General features: G+C 40.5%; 1 protein-coding gene across 1 annotated transcript in view; it reads left to right on the forward strand.

Annotated features, from left to right (window-relative positions):
- The window catches only part of LOC140679259 (semaphorin-4C-like), a 391,991-nt gene that overhangs the window by 285,939 nt on the left and 93,569 nt on the right, over positions 1-12,483 (forward strand). The window contains exon 4 of the mRNA XM_072914311.1: positions 38-192. Within this exon, the coding sequence (XP_072770412.1) occupies positions 38-192 (155 nt within the window). The remainder of the gene's footprint in view (positions 1-37; positions 193-12,483) is intronic.

Here is a 12,483-nt window from a genome sequence, read left to right on the forward strand (position 1 = left end):
CGAATGCATTTTAATTCTATGTTTTTGTATTCCTCAGATTCGTTGGACAGCATGGCCAAGTTTGGCATCCAGGGAGTGTTCAACTACAGCATGCTGACTCTGTCGGAGCACGAGAGAGTTTTGTACGTGGGTGCCCGCGAGGCGCTCTTTGCCTTGGACCCCAATGACATCAGCAAGCAGCTCAGACCACAGGTAACACCAACAACACCCGTACACACGTACTGCTTCGAAACTTTGCCAGCAAAGGACAAACATGACACAAACATTCCCAATTGTTAGAAAGCCTGATGTTTAATGTTTGTGTGTATGCTTCATTGATGAACATCGTTTTGTCCTACTCATTTGGGCGGTTCTTGAACTCACCATAGTGTGTGTGGACTGTGACGCAACACTTTGTTTACATGTCAAATCTTCCACTCCTTACTTTCTTGTGCCATGTTTAACTAAAAGACACCCATCCAACAAAACAACACCATCCATCCATCCATCAATTTTCTACCGCTTGTCCCTCTCAGGGTCACGGGGGTGCTGGAGCCTATCCCACCTATCTCTTAATACTGAAAACTGTATACACAGTATATATATGAATTGAAAATCTAAATCTACACCTGGATCGCCGCATCAGTCTTTCCCGTACAGTCATGTAATCGCAAACCACAAAACCAGTGAAGTTGGCACGTTGTGTAAATGGTAAATAAAAACAGAATACAATGATTTGCAAATTCTTTTCAACTTATATTCAATTGAATAGACTGCAAAGACAAGATACTTAACAGTTATTTTTTGCAAATACTACATATGTAAGTGCAAGTTAAAACTCCACTATGCAAGGCGAAAGCCGTTTATCAACAACACCCAGAAACGCCGACGTCTTCGCTGGGCCCGAGCTCATCTAAGATGGACTGATGCAAAGTGTAAAAGTGTTCTGTGGTCTGACGAGTCCACGTTTCAAATTGTTTTTGTCATGTCTGTGTAATCATGTTTTGTGTTAAGTCATGTTTTTGTTTAGTTATAGGACTCTTTAGTTTCTGTCTTTTCACTCCCTTGTCTTGTTTCCATGATTACCCCATTAGTTTCACCTGTTCCACGTTTGGACTCATTGTGCACTCTTGTTTGTCACCATAGCAACCTTTAGTTTTCACCTGTCACGTCACGCACCTGTTTCACGTTTTGAGTCACGCACCTGCTTTCACTAATCATGTCCATAGTATTTAAGTTCATTCATTTTCTGTTGTTCGTCCTGACGACCTCACACCACATTTATGCTCTGTCCATTTTTTCATGTCCATGTTCACGCTGCTCCTATTTTGTCCATGCCAAGTAAGTTTTCTTTATTCAAGCCATAGTTTGCAAGTTTTGTTTGATTGTTCATAGTTTATTCTCCGCCACTGTGCGCGCCTTTTGTTTGATCCTTTTTTTTGTATTTATAGTTAATAAATAAATCATGTACCTTAATTCCCGTCTCGCCCGTGCCAACTTTCCGTTGCATCCTGGAAAAGCACACACCCCGGACCAAGTCTTGACAGTTTTTGAAAACTGTGGACGTCGTGTCCTCCGGAACAAAGAGGAAAAGAACCATCCGGATTGTTATAGGCGCAAAGTTGAAAAGTCAGCATCTTTAATGGTATGGGGGTGTATTAGTGCCCAAGACATGGGTAACTTACACATCTGTGAAGGCACCATTAATACTGAAAGGTACATACAGGTTTAGGAGCAACATATGTTGCCATCCAAGCAACGTTATCTTGGACGCCCCTGCTTATTTCAGCAAGACAATGCCAAGCCACGTGTTACAACAGCATGGCTTCATACTAGTATGTATTTATTAGCAAACCTATTTAGATACTAGAGATGTGATGATAAATATATTTATAGTGGGATTTTTCAGTAAGGAGTCTTTTGTTGGGTAAGCCTACAGAGGGTAACTGAATTCCCACAGGGTGTGCATTAAAAGTTAAAGACAGGATTTTTTTATTGCACTTGTTATGGTCATTTGCAGATCAAGGTTAGTTGTTTTTGTTTCCTGTGGAACCTAGAAATAAAATACATTTTAAAAAATGGCATGCTTTTTATTTTTTATTTCATGCACATGGCCAATTATACAAATTAGACTGACGTCAACTCGAATCGTGTAGCCTCATAAAACTGACTTTTCAGTCCCTGCCAATTTAATATGTCCTTGCTGCCTGTTAATTTAGACACTGCCCTTGTTTTACATTTTTGAGGGGTGGGGCTGGGGGGGCATCATTTTCTGATACAAGGACAGAGAACGTACAAAAACAAGAAAGTTCAGAGAATGAAAGCGTATTATAGTGCCGTAATAAATGAAATGTGTCATACTAGTGTTTGGGTCTGTACTTATTTTATTAAAGCATAGGCTAGTAGAAGCTAATGATATACAAACTGTTTTAATATTTTAATTAAAGCTGTCAAACGATTAAAATATTTAATAGCGATTAATCCCATTTGTCCATAGTTAACTCAAAATTAATTGCGATTAATCGCAGAAAGACATAATTTTTCGTCATTAACAAGTACACCCTAGACAGATCGTTTTTAAAGTTTTTAACACCATGACAATTAATTTGTACGGAGTCCCTAAAGGGACATGGGGGAAAAAGAAATTGTTATAATTTTTTTTTTAATTTTTTTTAGACATGTATCTCGTGCGCACGAGAAACCATCTCGTGCGCACAAGATACATGTAAAAAAAATAGATAAAAAAAAAAAAAACATTATTTTTTTTATTTTTTTTATAACTTCATAAAAACTTTCTCGTGCGCACGATATGCATGTCTAAAAAAAAAAAAAAAAAAAAAAAAAAAAAGCATAATCTTTAAAAACATTTCATAAAGCAAATTTACGGAGCCCCTAAAGCAGCGTTTCTCAAAGTGTGGGGCGCGCCCCACTGGTGGGGAATAGAGACATGACAGGTGGGGCGCGAGGAACGGGAGGAAATTTCACTTAAAAATGTTTTTTTAATTATTATATTCTTAGATTATTTTTTTTACTATGCTTTCATTTTCTATACACACTGTAAATCACTTTGTGATTCTGTCTGTGGAATCCGCTATATGAATAAATGGAAATTACCGGTACTTATTTTTACTGTAGGCTTTATATTTCTCGGTAGGAGCGAAAGTTTGACAGACATAGCAACAGTAACTAATGGGGGCGGGGCTAAGCGGAACAAACTTTCGAGCGGATGGGTAGCAGGCTAATGTGTGGACCACAATTACACAAATATATACATTTGTGACTCACACCTCAAAGGTCGTCGAGCCAGAGCCAGCGCCTGCAGAGAAACAAAAATCTGACGGGCACGCACTGTGTCATTCACCGGGAAGCACTCGCGTCAAGGCAGCTCAGCCCCGAACTCAATGAGGTTTTAACAGATGTTGTGAGCGCGGTAAATTTGATCAAAACACGACCACTGAAAGCGCGACTGTTCTCTGCACTGTGTGAGGAAATGGGAGCTGATCATACAGCCGTGCTGTTTCACAGTGAAGCAAGGTGGCTCTCCTGGGGCAAAGTGCTGTCACTTGCCCTGTCTTGCCAAATGCATAGCTCCTCCTTTTTTTTTTGCAAAGATTGCAAAGTGGCACTTTTATTGTATTTATTATTGAACTTGATGCAAGTTATTTGATTTATTATTGAACTTGATGCAAGTTATAACACTGTTTTTGATTTATTATTGAACTTGATGCAAGTTATAACACTTTTGTTTTATTTATTATTGAACCTGATGCAAGTTATAACACTTTTTTTGATTTATTATTGAACTTGATGCAAGTTATAACACTTTTTTTGATTTATTATTGAACTTGATGCAAGTTATTGGATTTATTATTGAACTTGATGCAAGTTATTACACTTTTATTTGATTTATTATTGAACTTGATGCAAGTTATAACACTTTTTTTTATTATTGAACTTGATGCAAGTTATAACACTTTTGTTTTATTTATTATTGAACTTGATGCAAATTATAACACTTTTGTTTATTTATTATTGAACTTGATGCAAGTTATTTGATTTATTATTGAACTTGATGCAAGTTATAACACTTTTTTTGATTTATTATTGAATGTGATGCAAGTTATAACACTTTTTGATTTATTATTGAACTTGATGCAAGTTATAACACTTTTTTTGATTTATTATTGAACTTGATGCAAGTTATGACACTTTTATTTGATTTATTATTGAACTTGATGCAAGTTATAACACTTTTTTGATTTATTATTGAACGTGATGCAAGTTATAACACTTTTTTTATTTATTATTGAATTTGATGCAAGTTATAACAGTTTTTATTTATTTATTATTGAACGTGATGCAAGTTATAACACTTTTTTTGATTTATTATTGAACTTGATGCAAGTTATAACACTTTTGTTTTATTTATTATTGAACTTGATGGAAGTTATTTTATTTATTATTGAACTTGATGCAAGTTATACCACAGCTGCACAGTTATTTTATTTATTATTGAACTTAATGTTATTTTATGTTATTGAGTTCGAATGTATACAACTTGATGTTCAATAAATTTGAAAATGTTAAAGCTTGGCATTAGCGCTCTGTTGGGGCGATGGGGGCAGGTGGGGCTTGAAAACTCCCCCTTGTCCAAAGTGGGGGATGACAAAAAAAGTTTGAGAACCACTGCCCTAAAGGGACATTGGGGGATTTTTTTTTTTTTAATATATTTTATCTTTTATTTTTTATTTTTAGACATGTATCTCGTGCGCACGAGAAACTACCGGTATCTAAAAAAATGTTTTAAAATGTTTTTTTTTATTTTTTTTATTTTTTTTTTATAACTATAAAAACTTTCTCGTGCGCAGGAGATACATGTCTAAAAAAAAAAAAATGCATAATGTTTAAAAACATTTCATAAAGCAAATTTACGGAAACTATCTCGTGCGCACGAGATACATGTCAAAAAAAAAAAAAATGTTATTTAATTTTTTTTATAACTTTACGAAAAGTTTCTTGTGCGAACGAGAAAGTTTCTCTTGCGCACGAGATACATGCCTAAAAAAAAAAAATTAGTAAAAAAAAAAATTATAAAAAAAAAAAAATCCCCCAATGTCCCGTTAGGGGCTCCGTAAATTTGCTTTATGACATTTTTTTAAACATTATGCTTTTTGAAACCGCTCAACATGTAAAGTATATGAACACGTTTTTAAAGAACATTTAAAGAATTTCTCCCGATTTCCACCCAGACAACAATATTGGGGGCGTGCCTTAAAGGCACTGCCTTTGCGTGCCGGACCCTGTCACATAATATCTACGGGTTTCCACACACGCAAGTGAATGCAAGGCATATTTGGTCAACAGCCATACAGGTCACACTGAGGGTGGCCGTATAAACAACTTTAACACTGTTACAAATGTGCGCCACACTGTGAACCCACACCAAACAAGAATGACAAACACATTTCGCACCGTAACACAACATAAACACAACAGAACAAATACCCAGAACCCCTTGCAACACTAACTCTACAATATACAAAACAATATACTGCTATCCCCAGAACCCCGCCCACCTCAACCTACCCCCAATCTCCCGAATGCAGAGGTCTCAAGGTTGGCAAGTATGCCCCAAACTATGAAACGGGCTGCGGGTCAAAAAACGTTAATCACTCATTAAAAAAATGATCGCCGTTGAAGAAACGTATAGTTAGCGCGTTATTATCGCGTTAACTTTTGACAGCCCTAATTTTAATGCGTTCTTACTGTGTGAGAAGTGTCAAAATGATCTATCCATCCATCCATCTTCTTCCGCTTATCCGAGGTCGGGTCGCGTGGGCAACAGCCTAAGCAGGGAAGCTTAGACTTCCCTCTCCCCAGCCACTTCGTCCAGCTCTTCCTGTGGGACCCCAAGGCGTTCCCAGGCCAGCCGGGAGACATAGTCTTCCCAACGTGTCCTGGGTCTTCCCCGTGGCCTCCTACCGGTCGGACGTGCCCTAAACACCTCCCTAGGGAGGCGTTCGGGTGGCATCCTGACCAGATGCCCGAACCACCTCATCTGGCTCCTCTCGATGTGGAGGAGCAGCGGCTTTACTTTGAGCTCCTCCCAGATGGCAGAGCTTCTCACCCTATCTCTAAGGGAGAGCCCCCCCACCCGGCGGGGGAAACTCATTTCGGCTGCTTGTACCCGTGATCTTGTCCTTTCAGTCATAACCCAAAGCTCATGACCATAGGTGAGGATGGGAACGTAGATCGACCGGTAAATTGAGAGCTTTGCCTTCCGGCTCAGCTCCTTCTTCACCACAACGGATCGATACAGCGTCCGCATTACTGAAGACGCCGCACCAATCCGCCTGTCGATCTCACGATCCACTCTTCCCTCACTCGTGAACAAGACTCCGAGGTACTTGAGCTCCTTCACTTGGGGCAAGATCTCCTCCCCAACCCGGAGATGGCACTCCACCCTTTTCCGGGCGAGAACCATGGACTCGGACTTGGAGGTGCTGATTCTCATCCCAGTCGCTTCACACTCGGCTGCGAACCGATCCAGTGAGAGCTGAAGATCCTGGCCAGATGAAGCCATCAGGACCACATTAACTGCAAAATGCAGAGACCGAACCCTGCAGCCACCAAACCGGATACCCTCAACGCCTTGACTGCGGCTAGAAATTCTGTCCATAAAAGTTATGAACAGAATCGGTGACAAAGGGCAGCCTTGGCGGAGTCCAACCCTCACCGGAAACGTGTCCGACTTACTACCGGCAATGCGGACCAAGCTCTGGCACTGATCATACAGGGAGCGGACCGCCACAATCAGACAGTCCGATACCCCATACTCTCTGAGCACTCCCCACAGGACTTCCCGAGGGACACGGTCGAATGCCTTCTCCAAGTCCACAAAACACATGTAGACTGGTTGGGCAAAATGATAATAAACTGTATTCATTGCTACTGTTGGCTGAATCCAATTGCCCATGGTGGCATTCATTCTCTTGGGGGCGCCAAAGGATCAGGAAGGAAAGAGAGATCCATATTTATTTATGCTCAGCGCATTATATCAGGATTTACATTCTGCTCACATGAAGTGGATTAAACCAAACCGTGAAGTGAGGGGTTGAGTCGAGCGCTGGGCCTCAGCCCCCAAAGGGGGTTCTAGCACAGGGGCGCCATTGAAGCAAAGCACTACTAGACATGCCTGTTGTACGGAACAGACAAAGTCCATGTCTCCAGAGGCTTGACAATGACAAACTTCTCAACAATGAACCCAGGTTCACAAATAGTCGTCCTTGCTAAATCGGTCATCAATTTCAGCACCCTTGATTCTTGCGAGTGCGTAAACGTCCACTTAAATGAAAAAGCACGGATTGACAAACCATCTCTTAAAGGACCGACGGACGAGAATGAACGATTTTTCTGGCTTTTACAATTTCTAATCCACTCTTATTTTTCCCGACGTGCTGTTAAACTAACATTGGCAGAGCCGCAGGACGAATAGAAAACTATCAAAGGGAGCCTATTGACTCAAAAAGAGGCTTTCACACAGAGACCCCACAACTAAGTCAATATATTGACAGCGAATGAATGAAATGGGTGGTAGAATAGTGGTGTTTTTCAACCTTTTCTGAGCCAAGGCACATTTTTTTTGCGTTGAAAAAATGCGCAGGCACACCACCAGCAGAAATCATTAAAAAAACGAAACTCGGTTGACAGTAAAAAGTCGTTGTCGCAATTGTTGGATATGACTTTAAACCATAACCAAGCATGCATCACTATAGCTCTTGTCTCAAAGTAGGTGTACTGTCACCACCTGTCACATCACACCCTGACTTATTTTGATTTTTTTTGCTGTTTTCCTGTGTGTAGTGTTTTAGTTCTTGTCTTGCGCTCCTATTTTGGTGGCTTTTTTGTTATGGTTTGACTAAGGGAGATGACGGCAACAGACACCAGAGGGCAGTAATGTTCGATAATTTATTATATATATATATATATATATAGTTAATATATATAATAATGCTAAACAATACTAACTAATAAACTAATCTAAAGAAATGGATTGTGACAAAATCCAAGAGTGTGTATGGTGTAAGACTATGTGTGTAGCTTAGCTGTTGAGTGTTACCGTAAATGTTGAACGAGAGACGAGGAAGTCCAGGGGAGAGAGAAGTCTACAGGTCCGAGTCCAAAGCGGGGGAAGTCAAGTATCGAGGGAGGCAGTCAGAGTCCAGACGACGGAGGGTACTGCGAGGACGACACGAGAAAACACACACTGAAAACACGGAAGGGAAAACAGAGAGGTTGCATTAAGCATCAGATGATCACTTACTGTACGCCAACAGAAGAATATATTTCGGCCCGGCATGGCAGGTTGTGCCGGCTTATGGAGGCAAGCTCGCTCATCACGGGCAGGTGCGCTGATTGCCGATTGTCTGCAGGCGCGAGGAGAGCCGTTGAAAAGACGAGTCGTGACATTTTTCTCTTTTTTTGGTATTTTCCTGTAGCAGTTTCATGTCTTCCTTCGAGCGATATTTCCCGCATCTACTTTGTTTTAGCAATCAAGAATATTTCAGTTGTTTTTATCCTTCTTTGTCATGTCATGTTCGGATGTACATTGTGGACGCCGTCTTTGCTCCGCAGTAAGTCTTTGCTGTCGTCCAGCATTCTGTTTTTGCTTACTTTGTAGCCGGTTCAGTTTTTGTTTCGTTCTGCATAGCCTTCCCTAAGCTTCAGTGCCTTTTTCTTAGGGGCACTCACCTTTTGTTTATTATTGGTTTCAGCATTAGATACCTTTTGTCATGATCTGTGGTCTGGATCATGTTTTTTGTTATTTTCTGTTAGTGGTTCCTGTTTTTGTGCACCCTTGTTTGTTTAGTTTCCATGGCGACTTATTAGTTTCACCTGCCTCTGGTGTTCGGGACACGCACCTGCTCTAATCAAGAGACCAGTATTTAAGCCTGTCTTTGCCTGTCAGTCGGCCTGGCGCCATTGCTTGTTTCATGCTTAGTTCATGCTGCTCGTTTTCATGTCCAATCCCAAGTTTTTGCTAGTTGTTCAATTTATGCCGTGTCCACGTAAGTGTTAGTTGTTTCATGCCACAGTAAGTCTTGTTTGTGCCATGCCATAGTCCATGTTAAGTGTTTAGCTTCTATGTTTCCTGCTTTCAGTTGTTTTGGTTCGTTAGCTTCTCGTGTGAACGGCACACTTTTCTTTTCTTTGGTTCCGGTCTTTGTCCTATGTAGGATTCATTGAGAAAATAAATATGTTCCTACCTTCAAGTCCTGTCCGGAATAGTCCGTTTGCGTCCTGGGAGTACAAACCTCGACAGCTTTTCTCTCAAATATAATATCTTACGGTTTTTAGGTTTCAGTCGCCATCAGTCAGGGTCTTAATTTGGGTCAAGGATCCCCGTATGTGTCTTGATGTAGAAACACTCAGATCCTCCAGTTTAGGTCTGGTGAAGTTTTTTGGGAGGTTTTCCACTTAACATTTTGTGCCATAAACCCCTAGGATTTTTTTAAAGAAATGTAGAAACGCTGTCACACTGCGTCTAACCTTGACAGAAATGGTGTGTCGCTCGAGGCCTCGCTTCTGAAGTTCAGCAAGTTCAAAGGCAGCAGGTCTTGTTTGCCTCTGCCATCAGGAGGTCATGACAGTATCACAGAAAACCACATTTAAAGCCAGGTTTCAGCACAGATTTGGACTTTTTTTTAAAGCCTTAAACTACTGATCACCTGATAACCAGCATGTTTATTTTTTAACATGCTGGTTTTGATGCTCTACTTACAATCTTTGGGCATTTAGGTTTGTCATTTAAAAATGCATCCAAGTTAAAGGTTTTTATTTGTGATCAGGGTAAAAACAAGGCAAGTCTGTTTTGTGGATTGGGGTCATTTAGCCAGGTTAGGGTTTTACTTCAAGTTAAAGTACCAATGATTGTCACACACACACTAGGTGTGGCAGAATAATTCTCTGCATTTGACCCATCACCCTTGATCACCCCCTGGGAGGTGAGGGGAGCAGTGAGCAGCAGTGGTGGCCGGGCCGGGAATCATTTTTGGTGATTTAACCCCCAATTCCAACCCTTGATGCTGAGTGCCAAGCAGGGAGTTAATGGGTCCCATTCTTATAGTCTTTGGTATGACTCGGCCGTCTATTATGTGCAACTGCCATCAACTGGTCACACTTATCATTTCACCATGTACCAAATAAAATTGCTTGGGGTTTGGACTCACGACCTACTGATCGCAGGGCGGACACTCTAACCACTACGCCACTGGGTAGGTTATACCAGTGTTTTTCAACCACTGTGCCTCGGCACACTAGTGTGCCGTGAGATATCGTCAGGTGTGCCGTGGGAGATTATCTAATTTCACCTATTTGGGTTAAAAATATTTTTGCAAACCAGTAATTAGTCTGAAAATGATGTGTTGTTGTTGTAGAGCTCGGCAGAGTAACCGTGTAATACTCTTCCATATCAGTAGGTGGCAGCCGGTAGCTAATTGCTTTGTAGATTTCGGAAACAGCGGGAGGCAGTGTGCAGGTAAAAAGGTGTCTAATGCTTAAACCAAAAATAAACAAAAGGTGAGTGCCCCTAAGAAAAGGCAGTGGAACTTAGGGAAGGCTATGCCGAACGAAACTAAAACTGAACCGGCTACAAAGCAAAGTAAACAAAAACAGAATGCTGGACGACAGCAAAGACTTACTGTGGAGCAAAGACGACGTCCACAATGTACATCCGAACATGACATGACAATCAAACAATGTCCCCACAAAGAAGGATAAAAACAACTGAAATATTATTGATTGCTAAAACAAAGCAGATGCGGGAAACATCGCTCAAATGAAGACATGAAACTGCTACAGGAAAATACCAAAACAATTGTCAGGGTGTGATGTGACAGGGGGTGACAGTACACCTACTTTGAGACAAGAGCTATAGTGATGCATGCTTGGTTATGGTTTAAAGTCCAATTGCGACAACAATTTTTTACTGTCAACCGAGTTTAGTTTTTTAATGATTTCTGCTGGTGGTGTGCCTTGGCTCAAAAAAGGTTGAAAAACACTGTGTTATACTATATTATACTATATTAACTTCAGTAATAGTCCCAGAGAACGTCTACGTGTTAAAATATTTAATTTGTAATTTTAATTTGTACACATATCTCTTATGTGCGACTGCCATCTACTGGTCACACTTATCTTTTCACCATGTACCAAATAAAATTGCTTGGGGTTTGAACTCACGACCTACTGATCTCAGGGCGGACACTCTAACCACTGAGTAGGTTATACTATATTATACAATATTAACTTCAGTAATAGTCACAGAGAACGTCTACATGTTCAAATATTTAATTTTTGCTGCTATTGGGTGCTAAACAAATACCGTATTTTCCGGACCATAGGGCGCACCGGATTATAAGGCGCACTGCCGATGAATGGTCTATTTTTAAAAAAATCTTTTTTCATATATAAGGCGCACCGGATTATAGGGCGCATTAAAGGAGTCATATTTTTTTTTTTTTCTAAATGTAAAAGACTTCCTTGTGGTCTACATAACATGTAATGGTGGTTCTTTGGTCAAAATGTTGCATAGATGATGTTTTACAGATCATCTTCAAGCCGCTTTCTGACAGTCGCTTCCGGACGCGCCGTTTTGTGGGCGTGTCTTATTTACGTGGCTCACCTTCGACAGCGTCTTCTCCCCGTCATCTTTGTTGTAGCGGTGTAGCGTGCAAGGACGGGAGTGGAAGAAGTGTCAAAAGATGGAGCTAACTGTTTTAATGACATTCAGACTTTACTTCAATCAATAACGGAGCAGCAAATGTGTCCCGTGAAAAAAACCGTCCAACCAGAACTCTAATAACTAAAGTTTATTGGGTGAATAATGTAAACTCACTACACCGGTATGTTTTAGTGCTTTCATGGCGAGTTTACTGACAGATATAAGTAAGAACTTTACACTACTTTATATTAGAAATGGCAACAGCGGAGGATGAATGTCCCATAACAAGAAGAGAGAGAAAAAGAAGAAGCTTATCAACTACGGTGTCGGCACAGACTGCGCAATTTTTCAGGATTTATGCAGATCCCAAATACAGATCAGCACCTTATACACACTATGGACTGGACTCTCACCATTATGTTAGATCCACTATGGACTGGACTCTCACACTATTATGTTAGATCCACTATGATGTTAGATCCACTATGGACTGGACTCTTACACTATTATGTTAGATCCACTATGGACTGGACTCTCACACTATTATGTTAGATCCACTATGGACTGGACTCTCACAATATTATGTTAGATCCACTATGGACTGGACTCTCACACTATTATGTTAGATCCACTATGGACTGGACTCTCACAATATTATGTTAGATCCACTATGGACTGGACTCTTACACTCGTATGTTAGATCCACTATGGACTGGACTCTCACACTATTATGTTAGATCCACTATGGACTGGACTCTCACACTATTATGTTAGATCCACTA

The sequence above is a fragment of the Nerophis lumbriciformis genome, linkage group LG12 (genome assembly GCF_033978685.3).
Source record: "Nerophis lumbriciformis linkage group LG12, RoL_Nlum_v2.1, whole genome shotgun sequence".
Taxonomy (NCBI): Eukaryota; Metazoa; Chordata; class Actinopteri; order Syngnathiformes; family Syngnathidae; genus Nerophis; species Nerophis lumbriciformis.